The 21,078-nt window shown below is 37.7% G+C and overlaps 2 protein-coding genes across 3 annotated transcripts in view; both read left to right on the top strand.

The window, feature by feature from the left end:
• Window positions 1-1,490: 1,490 nt before the first annotated feature.
• On the top strand, window positions 1,491-4,078 carry LOC127837131 (uncharacterized). Its single transcript, XM_052363969.1, has 4 exons — window positions 1,491-1,518; window positions 2,381-2,690; window positions 3,287-3,586; window positions 3,985-4,078. Exons 2-3 carry the CDS (start codon window positions 2,501-2,503, stop codon window positions 3,496-3,498), a joined length of 402 nt encoding a protein of 133 aa, XP_052219929.1. The 5' UTR covers window positions 1,491-1,518; window positions 2,381-2,500; the 3' UTR covers window positions 3,499-3,586; window positions 3,985-4,078.
• Window positions 4,079-11,027: 6,949 nt separating this feature from the next.
• The window catches only part of LOC127838313 (receptor-type tyrosine-protein phosphatase S-like), a 46,747-nt gene continuing 36,696 nt past the window's right edge, over window positions 11,028-21,078 (top strand). For both annotated transcript variants that reach the window (XM_052365975.1, XM_052365976.1), the window contains exons 1-2: window positions 11,028-11,192; window positions 14,551-14,646. In XM_052365975.1, the coding sequence (XP_052221935.1) occupies window positions 11,117-11,192; window positions 14,551-14,646 (172 nt within the window). In that variant the 5' untranslated portion in view covers window positions 11,028-11,116. The remainder of the gene's footprint in view (window positions 11,193-14,550; window positions 14,647-21,078) is intronic.

Below are 21,078 nucleotides of genomic sequence, written 5' to 3'. Positions count from 1 at the left end.
TCTAAGTTGTTTTAATGCTGTGATCAAATGTGTATTATGAGTTATTCTAATGGAACGTTGTTGCTAAGTATCTAATGGAACGTTGTTGCTAAGTATAATAAAATTAGATGACCGGTTAATATTTTACAGTTATAAGCGATAAATATGTGAGCTCATAACTTTGCGCCAAATACTACGCGTGTACCTGCACTTAGTAGGGTTAATGATACAGTATTTAAATCTTTACATTAATTTGTTCAACCGAGGATAATTCAGGCTATTGATTAATTTGGCAATAAAGTGATACCGAAGAATTCTTCTCGGAAACTCCCATAAAATGTAAGTAATACCGGCGTTCCAATAGTACAGGACTCGTTTTAACGGTATTTTGTGAGTTTTGTTGCACGGGAGGCAACTAAGGGAAAGTTTGTGTCAAACCATTGATTGTAGTCTCCCCAGCTAAGCCGATTTGACAACATCATATGGACGATGGTCCACCGTCGCCCAACTAAAAATAGCATGTAAAACCAAGTATGCGCATGCTCAGTGGCGGGCGCAGTAAATGGTTAAAGTGAAAGTAGATGTCGCCGCCATTTTGAGTGGTTGGTAAACTGTGGTTTGTGTCCAAATAATTAGACGGTATCTTTTGTATATTGACCCCATACTTATGTTGTCATTGCATATATTTTTATTAATGGGTTTCGACCCGTAGCCTTGTGTTCGCACTACATCATGTTCGCCTTGGGTTCTGTTAACCCTTCGATTCAGTGAAAGTAATAAACGGAGAAAAAAAACATTTTTTTAAATTGTATTATTCATAACAGTAACACAATTGTATTGGTTTTGTGTTGTACATATTTGATATCTGATACGCAAACATATTCTTGAAGTGAAATATTTTGCCAACAATAGTTCTTCCCCATAGTAAATACTGGAAACCATACATTATCCTACCGCACCCCAAATTCGACGATGTTCTATTTATATTGATTAAATGGATGATTATTGTCTTTGAATCATTTCAAAGTAATACAGCCGAGTTTAAAATTATTATTTTCTGCTATTAAACATTTCATTATTTCTTTCATTATTTGCTAAATATTGCTTCATGTAACCGTTACATCGTCGAATTTCGGTCCATTACATTCGATTCTTTACACCCTTCGAATTTGGGTCACACTGGGATATTGCATACATGCATCTAGTCCAAATTTTTGACGCTCTTAAATATTAAGCTACTTTTTATATGGGTAAAGTATCTCGCGCGTCTTATAAATAAGACTAACATGCATCATGCAGAGATCTCCCTCTGGTTTAGTTCAAACCTGTATATTTTAGTTTGATTGCATAGGACTTATTTGAAAAAGCTGTAAATTTTGTTTCCGGTGCCTAGAACCAGTACTTAGTGTCTATAGGGAAGATCTAAAGAACGCTTTCACAGTGGGGATCGAACCCGTGACCTCCTGGTTGCTAGGCGGACACCATATCCTTTACGCCACAGCTAACTCAGGGTTTGGGGTAACGGTACAGTTTGTCAAGGTATTCCGAATCATTAGGCATTCTGAATCCACATTTTCATTTAAAAAGTCTTAACGTTTGGTATGCGATTTGAAAGGTTATTGTTGTTTCTAAAAATTTAATCCCCCAGCCTGTAAAGAATGAAGAATCATTGTTTTTGATGAAAATGTTGATTCAGAATGCCTAATGATACCTGTACCCTGAGGCGGGGGAAATAGGGCATCATTAAAAAAAAATTTGGACTTTAAACCAAACATGAGAAACAATATAATATGTTTTTTTAATCACCGCCAAATTAAATACATAACAATTCTATTTAGTTTTAAACATTTTAAACTTGACAATTCTGGGTCTAGGGCAATTAATTTGCTTGAGTGTCGGGTGAATTTTTATCTGGGGAAAAATTAATACTTTTTTGTTGAGGGAATGGGGCCTTATTTTGGCCAAGTCTTGAATCGTTATAAGACGGTATATAATATTATATTTACCTGTCAATAATATCTGCAAGGGGGGTTAGACAGTATAGATTGATATATACATGTACATGGTCACTCTTAATGTCACTCAAATAGATAAAGTAATCAGTATTGCTATTTAATGGTATGTTTTTTTCATGAGAATAAACTTAAGGTTAATAGTGATTACTTTGTAAAATAAAACAAAGCATGTGCAAATATTGCAATAAAATATTCATTTTTAACACCATTAAAAAAAAGTTAACAATATCTATACACATTCCTTGGTATTTTACCCTAGCATAACAGCTTCAATCACATAATCATTATTTCAATCAATTAACTGGGTCCGTTATCTCATCATCTCTTAATGAATCATATATATTGATAGCCACCTGCTTCGTACACATTTCAAACTAATATTTCAGACACCAAACGCAAAGCCTATCCCAAGGCAATGCCCCATTTGCGTGGTAAAAGGCAACACGACTGTGTACCTCCGGGTAACAGACCACGTTCGCTGGGTGCAAGCGCTGACGGCAGACCCCATGAAGCCGTTGATGTCAGAGGCACGTGCTAAGACCGGTCGGAAAGTGAAGAAGACAAAGCCGAGGAATTACTACTCTTGCTGGCTGTGCGACCGGTCGGTGATTGACCGGCTGCGTCATCTAGAACAGGAGCACAAAATGGAGGCTGGGACATTCAATTTTGTTTACACAAGAGGGCCGTTTCCGGAAAGTAAGTGTTAAATTGTGTTCGTGTGGTTTTTGTATTTAATTTCTCATATTTCTATCAATGTCTAATACAAAACCATACCAAACGATTTGTAACTTTTACATTTAAACGTCATTTACAGGACGCGAAAACTTCAGGAAAGGTGACCAGCAGACTCGCCACTCATGATGACTCGGCATAGGAGGATGAGAAGGTGGAGGATGAGGAGGAGGAGGAAGAGGACTTTTCATTCCTAATGCCGAAATACTGCCTGAGCCTGGAACCCAATGCAAGGGTGATGCATGGTCGGAGAAGCTGCAAGTAACAATATGGAATTGCTTATATAGTGTAAAGTTTTGAGTCCGTTTTCGGGGTAGAACCAGTACTTGGTGCATTAAGCCCTGTTTTCCCAGATTTTTTTTTAATTATATACATTTCAATTGATAGTCATTATTATTGTTACATGTATAAATATTAAAAATCGTGAGGAAATATATAGTACATTAAAATTTAAGATAAATAGTATTTATTTATAATACTTTGGAATTACTGGTTGTTAGTTAAATTATATGCGATTTCACCATCTAGCATAGAATATCATCCAATAATACTTGTTGCAGTTTCAATCGTTGACTCATATGTAGACTACATGTTCCTGCGGAGCAGGCCAGGTGGGTTGGCAAACGAGTCGAAAACACAAGAGGTCAACATGAAGATCAACCGGTTCCTGGCCCTGTCTGGCTACTTGGAAGGAGTGGTGTTGAGTGACATGCTGTTGTGGATGGGCCATATGGAGGTCCACGACAGTTCCTCAACACCACTCACCAGCTGAAGACGGTGCGGAATGCACTAACGGCAATCAAGAACTTCCTGAAGTGGTGCGAGGGAATGGTCTAGCGGACGCCCGCACATTGAACAATGTAAGCGTAAACTTAGGATTTGATTTATGTAAATTATTCATTCTTCTTGGACATCTACTTATTAATGTTTTGGCGTTGGCGTCTTTCTGTCTGTTCTTCCGTCCATCTTTCCGTCCGTCCAGCACTTTTGTGTCGAGAGCCATATCTTGAAAGTGCTTTGGCCGATTTCATTGAAACTTGGTATGAGTATATATATGGATAAGAGGACGATGCACGCCAAATGGCATTGTACACAGTCTGTTAATTACGGGGTTTTGGCCCTTTGTATCTTGAAAAAATGCTTTTTTGAGTGTCAAATATAACACTTTTGTGTCCAGAAGCATATTGGCGGGGGATATCAATTTAACAAATTTGCTTGTTTAGCTTTATTTTTTTTTCGGCCGATCTCCTTCTCACAGGCTTCCTGACCTCAACCTGCCTGGATAAGAGCCGTCGCGAGGTTGTTCGGAGGGTAGAGGAGAGTGCGGCCATCCTGACGGACGCAAACCTGGAGCGCCACTTCACTGAGAGTGAGCATGTAGTGAAAACGATCAAGGTGATCCAGGAGCCCCCAGCTGGCACACCTGAAAGATATTCGGGGAATAATCATTTAACTGATAGCGCTCTATAACGCCTCCTGAACTGGCAAGTATACAAACCTGAGGGTATGTAATATAAATAAGCCTAGTATTGATTCGAAAAGATAACCCTACATTACTTTTCAGACCAGAGTTGTTTTTCAGTAGCAATTGCATAGAATTGAATGAAACTTGAAGTTAATAGGCATTAAATTGGGTTTATTTAAGTATACAACAAAGCTGTTCGCCTGTTAATTGACCGACTTGTCTTATGTATAATATTTTTACCAGATTGTTACCTTGAAGACAGATAAACTATAATGCAAAAGTTCATTTTGACATTCCAAATGGGGGAAAGGCCTTGAAGCCATTGTAAAATTAAACTGTTATGACCCCTTAATTGATTGAAAATGTCAAATTTCTGTCTGCATATGTTGGTGTATGAATTTAGTGAAATTCAAATTAGATCAAATTTGTTATCATTTTTCAGTGGTTCTTGCATAAGAGTCATCAGGATGATTTAGTCATTTCAGAGATGTACCCTTTATAGCTCAACTTGAGTTATTGTTGCTGGTCTTTGTCTGTTTTGCGATGTGTGTCTATATGTCAACATTTTTACTTAAACAATATCTCCTACTAAACCTTTGGACAAAGCTTGATGAAACTGGCAGGAATATTCCTGGCATGAAGCTCCTTCAATGTTGCTCCAAGAATTGTTTTCCATGAAATCCTTGTTGCCCTGGCAACCAAAAGAAAAAACATATCATTGACAATTTTTCATAAATGATTCAGCTATAAAGGTGCCATGATGACACTATATCGCTCATCTGACTGTTGCTTTTGTCTATAAACTTGAACTCTCTTCCTGGTCATTTAAAAGAAGTGTTCACTATGAGCAAATAAGGACAAATTTGCCTGTGAGTTGGGTATAGCATCTTTTGAAATTTACGAAGGAGGTCAACCAGACGATGTTTTATGCCAAATATATAAGCTTTCCTTTTGGTTGCCATCTCAACCAGATTTATGCATGGAATGCATTTCATTTAACAACTTTGAAAGAGGTTCATGCAAGAAAACTCGTGCCATGTTTCATTAAGATTGGCACAGAGGTTAGATGTTGTTTAAGTAAAAAATGTTGACCCATGACGGACCAAGACCATTCACAATAGCTCACAATGAGCACTTTATGCTCAGTTGAGATATAAACACAAAACAATTATTGCATAATAATACATAGTATGTGTTTACTCGCCCAGTCTTTAAATAGAAAAAAAGCATCAAAAGATGCAATAGTTAAGTATTAAAAGTTGAGATGAACTTAAAATTATAGATCATTTAAGTATCACAAATTAAACTATACCCAGCTAAAGCAATTCTTATCTTTTTTTCATATGATAACTTTTTCTTCTTATTCCATTCATTTAAAAAGAATTGTAGGTAAAAGCAAAAGTGTGACTGTGACATCTGACGGGCCGACCTTTTAATGCACTGTATAAAGCTGTTGAATTGTTCACATATTTCAGAATTTACAGATTCAAAGCCTTGAAGTCTGCTAGCTGTAAAAGCATTAGAACATTTGTGGGAGTAGCCATGGAATATGTCATGAAAAAAACGTACATTTTTATAGTATCCACTTTCTCTGTTTAGGCAATATTCTTGTAAATTACATGCAAAGTCATAAAACACGTCTTGTGGAGGGGTTTCTAAATAGCTATAGAGTGATAATGCGGGATCTTTTCTTCCTTCTGCCCAGTCATGTGAAAACCATAGCAATGTCCATGGTCTGCACAGAACCAAAGAAATAATGTTGATGTTCCTCGAGCAGAAGTTTGAACTTTAGAATAAAGCTTTTGACATTTTTCAAATTCTAAAGTCGCATCGTCATGGTCTATATTTCTTTTAACACAGCTATCATTGTCAATGGAAAACTTTCTTACACTTCTTAACTTTAACCCAGATTCATTAAAATAATAGGCCCTTCCAAACTTTTCAGGATTGTATGTGCCCAGTTGAGGTACAGGTGGTTCTGGTTCAGTAACTTGCAATGACATTGATTCATTAATTAGATATTGCAAAAATAATCTAATGTCATCGGGCAATATTTCATTGTTACTTATTAAAGACTCGCAAATTAAATCTCTTAGTTCAGGTGCAAACGAACGAGTTTCATTAACAATACTATTAAATCGATCATTTTCAATATTGGGGCTATTTAATAATAGTTGAATTTTGTAACAATATGCAGGGGGTACCAGGCTTGTAATGGACGCTGTTGTGGCTAGCATTTTTAAAACATTTGAATATGCAACTCGTTCATTATCACTCATTTGATAAAATCTTTCGAAGGAACCCAAAACTTCAGAGGGCAGTGCTTGTTTTAACAACTCGATACGGTCCAATAAATCCCTCTCTGGAATAATTTCATTCTCTTTAATTTCATTCAGTTCTTTCCGAGCAATGTAATCTAAAGTAGTTCGAAGGTTAATCATTTCTTGTTTGTCTATTCCATTCAAATTTTTCAAAAAACATCTATCCATTCTACGATGCAGCGTATTATTAATGCCCAAAGCCTGGTTTGTTTCTGTAATTTCCTCATAATTTGAATTCCGAAATCCAACCCCTACTTTTGTACCATCACAGCACAATCTCTTAGGACCATAACCACATACACCACAGGGTATACGGAAATCTATTTTCATGTTTGAAGCCCAACTGAACCAAAAATTAAAAAAAAACTGTTTGATCCATAAACCTAGCCTTATTGTGGCGAGTTTTATACATCTCATTTTTAAACTGGCAGTAAGAGGAAAAAGTGCAACTAGAATTCATAACCATAGATACAAATTCCCACCCTATTTCATCTCCTGCTGCTGTATCCCTACTTAATACATGTATACAATCTAAGTCCCCTTCATCCCAAAGAATTCTGCATGGCTTACTAATTGAATTATAGCATTCACGTATATGAATGTCACATTTTACAGGTGCAAAATTTGTGTAAATAGTTAATGTTCTTTGTCTTTCGTGTATGGTCAGTCCATTTTCACTGTAATTATCGTCATCTTCTCGCTTGAGCCAACCGCTTCTACAGGGACAGGTATTGTCTGGAATATCTGGAAATAATACAGGTCCTTTTAGGCAGCCATCTGAACATCGAACAAGGTTAGAATCATTCCACTGATCACGTTTTATGATATTTTTCCTTAACTCATTATTGTCTTTAAGTCTGGGAGAATGTTTACTTCTACACTTAAAATTCCAAAGTCCAGATTCCTCATTGAAGTTATTGTATGCAGCAGTACTTAATGTAACCGAAACAGGCATTTCATTATCAATATTGTCATCAAATAACTGCTGTTCTTCATCATCATTGTTATCATTAGTTGTATGAATTAAATCTTCCCACATGTGAGTATATGATTTAAATAAGTTTAAGTGCCTACAAACCTTCGAATTTAGTAAAGTACTTATATTTCTCTTATAACTCTTTTGAGAACGGCATCTACCAGCAGTGCATGACACAGTGCATTTACCAAGCCTTTTGTTCATGCTAAAATGAACAAAAGCTGGATACTCGTCACCTTCTATAAGAACAGAATATTTTCTAATTTCTGGTTTTCTAGATATTTCAACTATTTCCTGATTGTTAAAACACAAAGCCTTTTGAACAAAGTGTTGGATTCTTGACAATGATTCTGGACACTGTACATGGTCCGGTGCTAAACAAGGTAATACATGCAATTTAACAAACTTACAATGCATGCAAGTTACACAGTTATCTCCTGAAGAGTCTAAAACTAGAAATTCTTCGTTCCTAATATTAAATTCCTTCACATTAAGCAGAGTTTTGTATATTTTACATGTGCAGTCAAGATAGTCACCAGTTTCTTGACAAAACCTAGTAGTGAAAATAAAATCATTTGCTTTAAATGAACCATCCATTTCGCAGTAATCATTAAGGCAACAAACTAGATTGCCGCTGTCATCATGCATTTGTATAACTAAAGTGCCATGATCTAGAAGGGAACAACAGTAGTTTTTAAATATTGACAGGTTTCCGAAATGCTCAGAAATATCCGTTTCAGTGTCTTTATTAGAAATGCCAACTCTTTTCTCTAATTCTGATCTACAAATATTTATTGGCTTTAAATGCTTTATGGTCTTTCTTTTTTTCAAAACTGGTTCTGACGTTTCAACAGTGGTTTCATTGCATTCATTTAACTCTGGAAAATACTTCTTATAAAAGGAAAATAAGTTAACATAATCCTTTTTCAAAAAGAGCTGAATCGTTTTGTTTCTTAATGATGTACCCAAAGAAATGTTGCCTGATTCAACAAAATTAGATTCATAACGTGCTGATTCAACAAATAAATCTGGCTTTGCTTTGATGTTTCCAGACAAGCAATTCAAAACAAATGACTGATGTAGGAGAGTACCATTCACAACTGCTGGTACTGTTATTATATCTTTTGAACAACGACTTTTGGTCACAAGTTGATTTATTTTAAAGTCATAAACTAGTTTCAGTAAACTTTCATGCAAATCCTGCGGTTTCATTTTAAAAAACATCTTTTCAGGCTTGTCTACAGATGCTTTTGATTTGAATGGCGAAAAAAGTACTACGTAAGACAGTAGTTGAACACTATCACAATTTTCATTGTCATTCAGTTCATTTACATATGATGGCAAAATTTTATCAACACAATGACTAAATATTTTATCTGGGCGATTCCTTTTTATATTATGTTTATTTTCATCGATTTTCATTTGATTTATATCTTCCAATGTAATAACTTGATGCAACAAAACATTATCATCTGCAACATTAAAATGCTCCTTAAGGAAATATAAGTACTTCTGTTCCATGAATCCACTGTAAACTCCAGATTCAACATACCTTACATAATAAAATTCATTGTCTTCAATTTTATTTTTAAAAACTGAACATACAAAGGTTCCAGTTGTACAGTTGTTATGTGCAGATAATCTACAAGCTTCTTGTTCTAATTTAAAAAAAGATTGCTTCTTTGATGTAACAAAACCCTTTTCTGCTAAAGTTTTTAATACAAGATTTTGCAATTTTAAAGCATTTGAACAGTTTGTTAAATTTTCAATCAATATATCTGACCACAATTTATTGTCAACATTAAATTGAACATTCTCATTTGATTTTCTTCTTTTCCGCATTCCTTTGTTTAAAGTTGTTCCTGAGAAGTATGTATTGCACAACTCTGGTCTAGATGTAGAGACAAACACATTATTTTCATTATAACTAGCTACAGTATATATATCTTTAGGAGTAGGACTATAGTCAGCAGCAGTATTAAACTGTACAGCTGGACACTTTCCCTCATCATTTTCCCAGTTTTCACCTAAATATTTTCTTTTAAGTAAGAAGTTATTTTTAATTTTTTCATATTCAGAAGGAAGACGTATACTTAGCAATTCCAGGTATTTGTAGTGTTCCTCTATTGTGTAATAACCCGTTGGAATGGAGAAATCTTCATCAAATAAGAGCAGCATCAGTTTGGACCTCTGAAATTTTTTATTCAATAATGACAAATAATTTTGTCTTTTTCAAATAAGGCATATAAGTGATTTTCATATACGATCTTTAAAAGTATTCAACTGAATCCTCTTATCTTCAAATGAGCGGGATCGCCAGACAAACTTCAACATTGCGACATATTTGAAACCAATTGAGAAACAATTTCATGGCCATATCTTGATTTGTTCATTTAGTATCAGCAGTATGTTCTAATCGAACAAAAGTGTTGACACTTAGAGATAAACAAACAATTGAACATCTGTAATAATGGTAGGAAATGAAAAACACATTGACTTGTTAGATATTAAATAAAATTTCGAGATAAATGAAAATGCTTTATATAACATGAACAAGACAATTTACCAGATGAAGTGGACACATATGCAGATCTGTTCTCTGTTCATTGATATTCCCATCAGGTAGCGTGTTTTTCCATTCATCGATTGTTTTGAATATCTCGCTGTTCTGTGGGCACAAATATGTGAGCAGTGCAATCAAAAGTACTAAAACCTTAAAGGAATATCTCTTTGGAATGAATATGTTTTACATAAAAATGCATTTAAAAATGTACAATCGACAACTTTACAACACATTGCCAATTCTTTTCTCGTAACAGTTAAAAAAACACCAATTAACAATGATTAACACATCTGTACAGTTTATACTGAAAATATACAAATGATTACCTACATCATACAAATGTCTCAAAAGATGCAGCTCAAATCTTCTTACAGCTGAAAAACATTCATGGCAGTCTTCCCATTGGCATCTATTTGTTCCCTCTATGTGACATACTATATGGGCACTAAGTTCACCATAATTAATAAATTTCTTGAAGCATGATGTCCACTTGCAACTGAAAGTCTGTGGAAGTAAACATTTGTATTGTTATTAAATTGCTTAGTGAATATATAAGATATATACGAGTATAAAAACAAGCAATCATATGTTTTTTATTTTTAAATATACTACTATGGTAGTAGTATTTGAGAAAATGAAAACAACTATCAAAATGGATTAACATCATTTTTTTACATTAATTGACTAACTAAATTCTCTGGACTCTCTGAAAACCCTTGTTAAACAAGTTCAAATCAGAAAGGGAGATCACCACCACTTACTATAGCCTATCCTCTCCCCTGATTCAAGATCAGTGTTCTGATTGGCCAAAATGATTTGGGCGACCGTGGACCAACAGGCCTCTGCATGTGTTTAATGTACGCAGGCGCCTTTATATAAACTGTAAACAATGAATGTTCACGCTAATGCACTCTTAATATTGACTTGAGAGCAATATCGACGCTGGTTTCATGAGGGAGATAAATATTTAAATTAAAGATAAGCGCCTTTCTATTGTAAAGGCTGAGTGAGCAGATTTAAAAACATCGTCATTTTAACAAGGTTGCATTTAAAATAAATATGTAAATGTCGTTTTCAGCATTACATCGGAATATGGCCACACTTGCTGGGTTCCTGATTGTGATAGTACTACATATTCAAGGTGAGATTACTGTCTAGATTGTATTGTACGCGATATTGTTTAATATTGTTTCCTTTATTTATTATGAAATTCGAAGTACATGTATGTATTTTGGCTGTCCATACCGTTATTAACCATTTTCGGTGTGTCTTTAAAGGGACATGTAAACGTATTGTTTTTAAACGTTTCAATTCAGTGCCTTAAATGTGGAGACCTAAGCATATAGAAAGTAAAACGCTAGTAAGTAAAATAATAAACAAAGAAAATGTACGAAATTGTTCCCGAGGAACCCGATGCCTCAGAATCCAAAAGCGTATTAGTATTGCTGCACTATTTACTTTAAATCTATAATCTTCATGAAGCGGTTGCTTTAAGACAATACTGCAATCCTCTTTCTTCATTGCCTGTGTGCTGAAGAAAACGCGGTTTGAATTTAAGCGGAAGTGTACTTCACAACCGGAAAAAATAATGCCATTGCTGCTGCCGATGTGGTTGTTTTGTTTCCGCAATTTTGAGTCAAATATTCTCTTTTGTTGGACTTAAATAAACATATAATAAAAACATAGAAAAAAAAAGTTAAATATGCAAATTCTAAAAAAAAATCTTACAGCTAAAGGCGTGTATGACACAAAAAGAAGTTAGATTTACTCATTTTAACTTCAGTCGGACATTTTACGATTCAGCGCTAAAAAAGCCCGATTTGTGCCGACTGATTGTGCCACCAATTCCACCCACCGATTCATCCCCGCGTGTTCCGATTGTAGAACAAAATGCACAGTTTGTACGTTTTTATTAACTTACGTCGGAAATAAAATTTTAGTTTACAACTGATTTTTGGAGTATGCTTGTTCTTCCAGGACCTTCATACTTAAAAAAACAAGCCATGCTCAGAATTCGTAACTTCACTAGATATTTTGAAATTTTCTATGAAGACCTTAATCAGTGCAGCTTACACGACAAATATTCAACGGGAGATTTTATAACTTTTTGTTTAACAACGTGCCATATGATAATGACAATTGAAATAAACATGCGGTATTGTTATGTCGTACATTTCGCACGGCACTTTTACTACGCGTATTTTTTTAATTAAAAGTCCGCAAACGTCTTGTGCGCTTGCAGGGCCCTCTTTTGGCCGTTTTTGGGGCCGAAATTCGGCCCCATTCCCCCTTAAAATAGTATACTTTTTTCCTCTATTTCAACTAAAAATTCCCCCCTCCAAAAAGTTGCCAGCTGCTGGTATCGTGCTATTAACCTTAGATTATATGTATATTTATGTATATTACATTAAAATATAGCAATTTTAACTGTTGAATGGTTGGTGGAAAGATCTTCTAATATTCCCCGTTTCACCCGAAACGACGCGAAATTCCCCCCTCTAAGGGCCCCGGCCCCAATCCCCTAAAGTGTAGCAAGGGCCCTGGCTTGTTTACTTCTGCCATATCGTTCAGGCGGATTGGCGGATTTCAAGGGCGGCAAAAAACACACCAGAAAAAAAAACAAGAAACCGTCGGAGACGGATGATGCTCCCCAAAGGTTTTTTGTCACAATATTGCATTATATTCAAATAAAAGGAAACGTCTTGAGGGGCATAACTTTGGACAAAATAATACGACGGATGGTTAAGCAACTTAAAAATTTCAAAGGGCCATAACTCTCTAAATAAATCATCTAACCAGAACCCACAAATAACATGCGCATCTCCTCAAGGTAGTTAAGCTTCCCATAAAGCTTCATTGAATTCCAGTCAGTAGTTGGGGGGACAAGAATTGCACTATATGTTCAGTTTATAGAAAATTTCAAAGGGCAATAACTCTGTGAAAAATCATCCGACCAGAACCGACTGATAATATGCACATCTCCTCTTGGTAGTGAAGCTTCCCATAAAGTTTCGTTGATTTCCGGTCATTAATTGCAGAGAAATAGCCCGGACAAAAATTGTGCACGGACGGACGGACACACGGACGGACGAAGCGGCGACTATATGCTCCCCCCAAAAATTTTGGGGAAGCATAAAAATACACACTGGAACTACTAAATTGTCGTTTTAGCGTGACCGCGTGATGATGCGTGTGAAGTCGACACACCAGAACGACAAGTTAGGGGCGCAAACACTGGCACACACTCAAAATGGATAAAAGAACGATATTGTGTTGTATTGTCGTTCAATCGGGTACAAACATGTTGATCTGGCACACTCAAAATGGGAAAATAATGATATATTGTGTTGTAGTGTCGTGCAAGCGGATGCAAACGTGTTGTTCTGGCGAGATGTTTTTTAAGTACCGTACTCATCACGCGGTCATTAAAAAACCGACAGACACCTTCATACTTCGTTTCGGCGGGTATCTTTGTTGTTATTCTTGCATGTTCTCTTGTTGTTACCCATCGGACCCGCCAACACGCCAGAACGATATGGAAAAACTTAGCCACCATAGTTTTGTGGCCCTGTTGTTTTGAAATATATTCACGTTATTGAATGAAATGTATGCACACTTCTGTATGCACAATTCAGATTTATTCTCAATAAGCAATCTATAGGAGGTTAATGACACATACAAGTACGCGTCTAAGCTGCTTTTATAACTAATCGATTTTATGCGCCAACTGGCCTTAGTGTGCAGTATTTTGTTTATCTGGTATTTTGCAGATAATATTATATAAGGTAGAAAGATCAATGGCCTGTTGTATGGTTATGTAGCAAACCACATAATTATATTTCGGAGTAAACAAGTTTGAAACTTAAATCCGCAAGAATATTTTCAAAATAACAGATAACGTTTGTACAGGTAGTCTTACATCCAACAGTTGATCCAGACCTGTAACGGAAAAACGCCGTTCCGTAAGGTTTTTAGTTGTAAAAAACTCTCTGCAAACAGAGAGACATATACTTAGTTTCCATAATATTATAAACCTTGATAAAAAAAAATGAGAACATCGTATACATAAAACTTGAAGTCCGGCTTGTTATTATTGCCATTGTGTGGCTGTCAATGCTGGATTGTGGGTATTCGCATGTACATGTATTGTGTCATAGCAAACAGTTCACTGATTGGGAAAACAATATGTGACGCGTTCTGAGAAAATGGGGCTTAATGCATATGCGTAAAGTGTCATCCCAGATTAGCATGTGCAGTCCGCACAGGCTAATCAGGGACGACACTTTCCGCTTTTATGGTATTTTTCGTTTAATGAAGTCTCTTCTACACGAGAATCCAGTTAAGCCGGAAAGTGTCGTCCCTAATTAGCCCGTGCGGACAGCCTATGCGGACTGCACAGGCTAATCTGAGATGACACTTTACGCACATGCATTATGCCCAGTTTTCTCAGAACGCGACACATATGTATGATTACGAACTATGCTGAATGTTATTTCCAGCCGTCGGCGGTTCCACAACTCTACAGCCTGCGTCGGATGTCTGTAAAACATGCCGCGTCAATCAGTACTGTCCTCTTAATACGCCAGCCTGCTTTGGTAAGAGATGCGGCGAGTATGGTCTTCTTGTTCGTATAGAATTTTAATCACAGAGTTGCATGCGTTAAAAAATGAAATACTGATAAACACAAATGCAGGTCTATTGAGGTCGAATTTCAACTTTAATAATATAGTTTTTGATTTTTTAAGTTGAAAGAGAAAACCAAAAACAAACTTTAGACATATTTAAATTCTCAAGTAGAAAACAAGAACATTCGCCATACAACTAAATGCATATCGTATGCCATTAATATAAGTCTGGGTACTTTAAATAACATTGAAATGTAGCCATTTTAAATCGGAGAATTAGTATAACAAAGTATTTCCGACAACTTGTAAGATGATATTAAAGACCGTTAATATAAAGCCGCGTTTGAGAAAGTTTCCTCCATAACCAAATTGTGCCGCTTCTCATCTAACCCGTGGACCATATGTAATGCGTAACTATGTTCATACACTCGCTATGTGCGTTATTTAAATGATTTTTTTATAGAATGTTTCATACCAAATGTATATTCATGTGTACGTATTAAGTGATGATTAAAACTGCATGTCAATTGAGGTACACACATTTAATTGCACATACATGTATAAGCACACCCTTTTCCCAGTGTTTTAAGTTAATACAGTGTTAAGGCCCGGTCACACCGCCAGAACTTTGCTTGAGCGTTCCTGGAGCGGTGAAAAACAATCATCACCGCTCGCTACCGTTCACGACCGTTCACGACCGTTAAACAGAAGTTGGCCCCCGTTAAGGCAACGCCGTATACGCTCGGTCACCGCTGATGGTTCCTCCTACCGCTCAGAAAGTTTGAGCTGCACAAAATATTGCGAGCGGTGAGGAGCGGGCCATTTTCCGCTCCGACAAAGTTCACCACCGTTCCACCAACGCTCAGTCAAAGTTTGGCATCGCTAGACGCAAGTTCGTGGACGTTTGAGTCCGCAAGGCCAACGCAGAAATCTTGAATGCTGGACAACCGCTGCTTCGCCAGCTTTGCCCGGGCGGTGATTAAACGTTGCACAAACTTTGGTGGAGCGGTTGTTAGCGTTTTTCGAACGGACACGGAATTGCTGGAACGGTGTCGGGCGTTGAAGTAGCGATCAATTGCAGTGATGAACCTTTGGTTTGGCGTTGGTATTGAGGTGTTGGAGCGGGAACAGAATTTGGCTATAAATACGGGGATAAATTAATAAGGAGTCCATTTTAAATCTAGCTACCGTTGAGTGCAGACCTCATTTTAATTTGCTCAGTTACAATAAAAGTGTTCTACCATGGATGCTGTGAGACTTGTTGTGATAGGTGCACTAGTCCAGCAGCAGAATCAGAACCTCCTCAGATTGCAACAAGCTGTTGACAGAAGGAGAAGAGAGAGAAGAAGGATGAACAGAGCTGTTTGGGTCAGACAGTGGATACTGAGAAGGCCTGAACATGGACTGTATCACAAGCTGATGGTGGAGCTGAGGAATGAGGATCCACGAGCCTTCCATCACTTTATGAGGATGCCACCAGCCATGTTTGATGAAGTTGTACAGAGGCTGACCCCCGATTGACCAAACAAGACACCAATTACCGACCAAGCCTGGAACCTGGTCTCAAAGTGGCAATCACCCAACTGCACCTGGCCTTGGTAACACCTACAGAAACACGCAATACGCCTGGAAGGTTCCCCACAACACCATCAGTGTGGTAGTTAGAGAAGTGGTAAAGGCCATCATTGAGGAGTACACAGATGAATCGTTGTTTTGCCCAACAACTGAACAAGGATGGAGATACCTGGCTGACAAATAGTACCAGAGATGGAACTTTCCCCACACAGTTGGTGCCATTGATGGCAAGCACGTGGACTGTAAAGCTCCTCCTAACTCTGGCTCAGAATTCTACAACTACAAAGGCTTTTACAGCGTCATCCTGTTTGCCATGGTGGATGCTGACTACAAGTTCACCTACATTGACGTCTCAGGCAATGGCTCATCCTCAGACGCTCAGATCTTCACTGAAAGTGATCTCCATCGTGGGCTGGACCAGAACAGGATTCACGCCTTTCCTCAGCCAGACCCCTACCCAATGACAATAAGAATGTGCCTTACTTCATCATCGGAGATGACGCCTTCTCACTGCGGACCTACCTCATGAAGCCGTACAACACCAGAAAGCTCACCCATGAAGAGCGCATCTTCAACTATCGGCTATCCAGGGCAAGACGGGTCGTGGAGAACGCATTCGGCATCCTGGCCAACAGGTTTCAGATTCTGCTCACCACCATGCAACTTCACCATGAAACTGTCAGAACCATCGTGGAAGCTTGCTGCATCCTCCAAAACCTGATGCGCACCCGCTATCCAGTGCTCCATAACAGACCTGTGGACCGTGCACAACCAGATGAAAGCCTGCAGCCTGGGGCATGGAGAGAAGGACGGAACTTGGAGGACACTATCGTCGTGCAAGGCCCAAACACAGCCTCGCGTAATGGGAAGAGGCAGCGTAACCTACTCAAGCATTGTTGCAACTCCCCTGCAGGATCAGTGGACTGGCAGGAAAGAATGGTGGCTATCAACTGAACACTGCGTAGACCACTGAGGATACACTTGTGCATTGTCCATATACATGTAATATGTTGATTACTTTGTTGTAAATGTTATTTGTCATTGTTAAAGGAACTCGAACGTTAATGGTGCCCCAGTATTGGACATGCAATGAACATGTTGTACTTGTGTTTGTTTGAAATGTTATGAGACTAATATAGAAACTTGTGACACGATTCATTCTTGATGTCATATTACATTAATAAAAGCACTTTATGTTTAATCCATTAAGTCCCAGTAGCGCCTTTCCGCACCTCTGAAAATTTCAGTTTTTGAAGCCATTGTAATAAATAAAACATTTGCTCCAAAAAGGACCAAATGCTCTATTGTTTCAATGATTTTAGTACTATGGGGTCTTGTAAGTCGTTGAGCCTGTAGTAAGCTGTCTTTTTGGTAATTTCAGTCAAAGAGGTAGACTCTAAAAATAGCCTGGGTCTTAATGGGTTAAAACATGTCTTGTTTAATACTTGAAGTTTTTTTTTAAGTTAGAAATTCCAATAAATAAAGTTGTCAAGTTTAGTTTAATAAAAATGCTGTTTATTAAAGCTCAAAACTTTTGAGACCACCCAAACACACAAGTGCACATAAAACTAATAAACATCAAAACAGCTTGCCAGCTCATCCCTTAAACAAAAATTACATGAAATAACTGAGCAGTCCCTTCAACACATCACAAGCAGTCTTAATTCTCCTCAACGGTGGCCCTTATCTCTGACAGTAAATCATCAGTCCCTTGAGCTGTGGCGGAGATTTGTATGGATAGAGCATTTATATCATGCCTTTGAAGGTCCTGGAGAATCCACCCCTCGCTGACGGCGCTCATGTTGGCTTGGTTAAAGGAGTAAAACTTCGGCATGTCTGACAACATGAGTCCTGCGCTGGAGCTCCTTGGGGTGGAGATTGGCTGGCTGCCTCTGGGTGTCTGCAATTGCTGGAAGTGCTGAGGCTGGTGCTGAGGCTGAGGCTTAGGCTGCTGCTGGAAGCCGTAATGCTGAGTCTGGGGCTGGTAGCAATGCGGCCGCTGCTGGTAGAAGGTGAGTGTAGGTGAAGGTACTGATGCTGGAGGTGGTTGAGCTGGAGGGAGGGGGTGGGGGATCGCTGCATGTCGTAGAGGATGGCCGTCATTCTCTCTACTGTGAGCTGGTACTGGGCCTCAGGTAGTTGTTGGAGAGACTGGGACATGTACGTGATGAAGGGCTGTCGTGCATGGCTGATCTCCTGGGCTAGGACCAGTCTCTTCAGGAGGGCGTTGGTAGCCTTCATACTATCTCTCATCTTAGGGGCGTCTTCAGGCTCGGCTCTGGTGGCGGCACGGCGTGGTCTGGTGTTGATGGAGGAGAGAGCTAGTGGAAGTGGGGTGCCCTATGACCTCGTGAGTGCCGCTTGAGTGTCAATAAGCGAGAGGGAACCCTCGTCTTCTTCCTGTTCCTCGAAGTCGTGGGAAGGCTGGCGAGAGATGCTAGTCCACGCCGAGTGCTGGGCTTCTGGAGGCTGGTTTGTTAAAGTTTCCTGTGTGAGGGGTATGTTTCTAAGTTTCCTGGGCTTGACCTCCTTGTGCAGGAAGGCGCAGAACGCCGCTCTGTCAACGCTCGCGTCACTGCTAAACCAACTCTCGCTACCGCTCTCTACCGTTAAACCAACGCTAAACCAACGCTGGCTTCAGCGATGCACCGCTTTGGCAACGCCAGTGTTTTCGATTTTTTTCCCCATTTTGTGCGCAGTGACGAGCGTTGCCGAAATTCGGCCCCTCTTCATACCGCTCAAGGCACGCTCCAGCAAAGATCTGGCTGTGTGACCGGGCCTTTAACGTTAACAAGTCAAAACATGACTTTTCATAAAAATGCTAGTTATTATGCTTTTTATAGATACCGATATGTTCATACTATATTTTTCGGACTATTTCTAAGCCCACCTCTGAAGTGTTGGCAATGTGCTTACGAATACGCATTGAGATCGGCTGAATGTATGGGCGTCACACCATTAGGAACAGAATGTCATACCCTAAAATAAGAGCACATAACTTGAATCGTTTAAATATTTAATACACTTTTATAAGTCAATAAGATGATGTAATAATAGTGTTGGTTTAAAGACGAATCGACAGAGAAATTACTGCCGTTGGTACTACCTTTAAAGTACAGGTACATTTCTGACTGCTTTGCATAAGTCGTGATTACATTAATTCTTATCGTTCATGGTCAATTGAAATGCATTTACGCAAGTCCTATTGGTATTCTTTACATGCTGGTGTTACATGTATTATACAGAATACTTAGTCTCAATGAAAGAAGTTTTTTTTTTCCAATTGATTTCCAATTAAATTTAACTAAATCCAATATTTACATCATTTGGTTTGAAAATCGATCGATATGTGACTTGTTCAATTATTCAGTACAGTAGTGCTACTACAATAACCCTAAGTAACTCAACGTATCAAAGCTATATATAATATACTGCATCGTCACAATCTAGTATATGCTTTTTAAACGTTGGATGTCGATCAACGGTATTAATTTTACTAATTACATAAAGAACTATTATAGTATTGATTTTAAAGGTTCTTGTTAACAGTTTTACATCACGACAGTTTGCAACAAAAATTCATATATTAAAAATAAGCATGCATGCATTCAAAACAAATTTAAAACAAATCTTACTAAGAATAAATTACAATTTTACAAACGTATATTCGTTTATTGATGATCATCAATTGAAATCGTAATAAATAACAAGCGTTCGTTACGTTTTCGTCTATAATTTAAGAATAAATGTGTTTAAACGACGTACATCAAGATGTTTATAACAGTGCACCTTAAAACTAATGCGTGCTATAGAGGCAGCGAATTAGCATTGGCTTTCCCTTGTTCGATCCCCAGGGCAGGCACATTGTTTACTATATATTTTCTTTGTTAATGAGAATTATTTATTTTTTCCAAATACTGCCGTGTTGTTGTTTTTAAATACAAAAATCTGCGAACTAGTTCCTTGGAATATATATTTGTACAACGGTATACTAACTACTTTTCTAACGATTTATTTATTGAACGAAAATCTTTGATTTCAACTTGAATAAGTCTTGCTTTTTCACATGCAGTAAACTTGTATTAATTTATACCTGATATTTTAAAAATTATCTTAAACGTTGACAGCAGTTGTCCCAAATACCGAAACGTATTATTCAAAAAAGGAAACACGTGACTTCATGGTTGCACAAAAAGACCAGTACCCTTGGCTAAACATTGTGTTACACTGTTCATGGGTGAAACAAACTACAGGAAATAAATTAAACTTAAATGGTGTTGTTCATTTTTTCTTTAAAAAAAAACGTTTTATAGAAAATTATATGATCAACATTGGTGAATAACGAACAAACTCACGTGTCACCACTCACGCCGTATACATGATTAAGCGTATACATATTACACAGTACATGTAATTTACACAGAAACAGACCAACTTGTATTCAGAAATCAACTGGCATAGTTTAGCCGAGCGTAGGAAGTATCTAAAACTTATACATATGTACAAAATTCACAATGGCTTATGTCCAGACTACTTACAAAATTTACTACCAGCAACTGTCTTTCAACAATCTGCTAGGAACCTGAGGAACGCAAATGATTATGTAATCGTTACTAGAAGGACGGAACTTTACTCACGTTCATTTATCCCGTCGGCTATAGATCTATGGAACAACTTACCTCGCGACATAAGACTGTTAGATTCTCTATCAATATTCAAAATTTAATTAAAACAATTATTTCTCCCAAATGTCGAAACTCCTTTATATTTTCATGTTGGTGATAGAAAATCGTCCATTTTACATGCTCGACTAAGGAATAACTGAAG

Source organism: Dreissena polymorpha, chromosome 7 (assembly GCF_020536995.1).
Source record: "Dreissena polymorpha isolate Duluth1 chromosome 7, UMN_Dpol_1.0, whole genome shotgun sequence".
NCBI lineage: Eukaryota > Metazoa > Mollusca > Bivalvia > Myida > Dreissenidae > Dreissena > Dreissena polymorpha.
The sequence above is the reverse complement of the archived record's forward strand: the minus strand, read 5'-3'. Positions and strand labels throughout refer to the sequence as shown.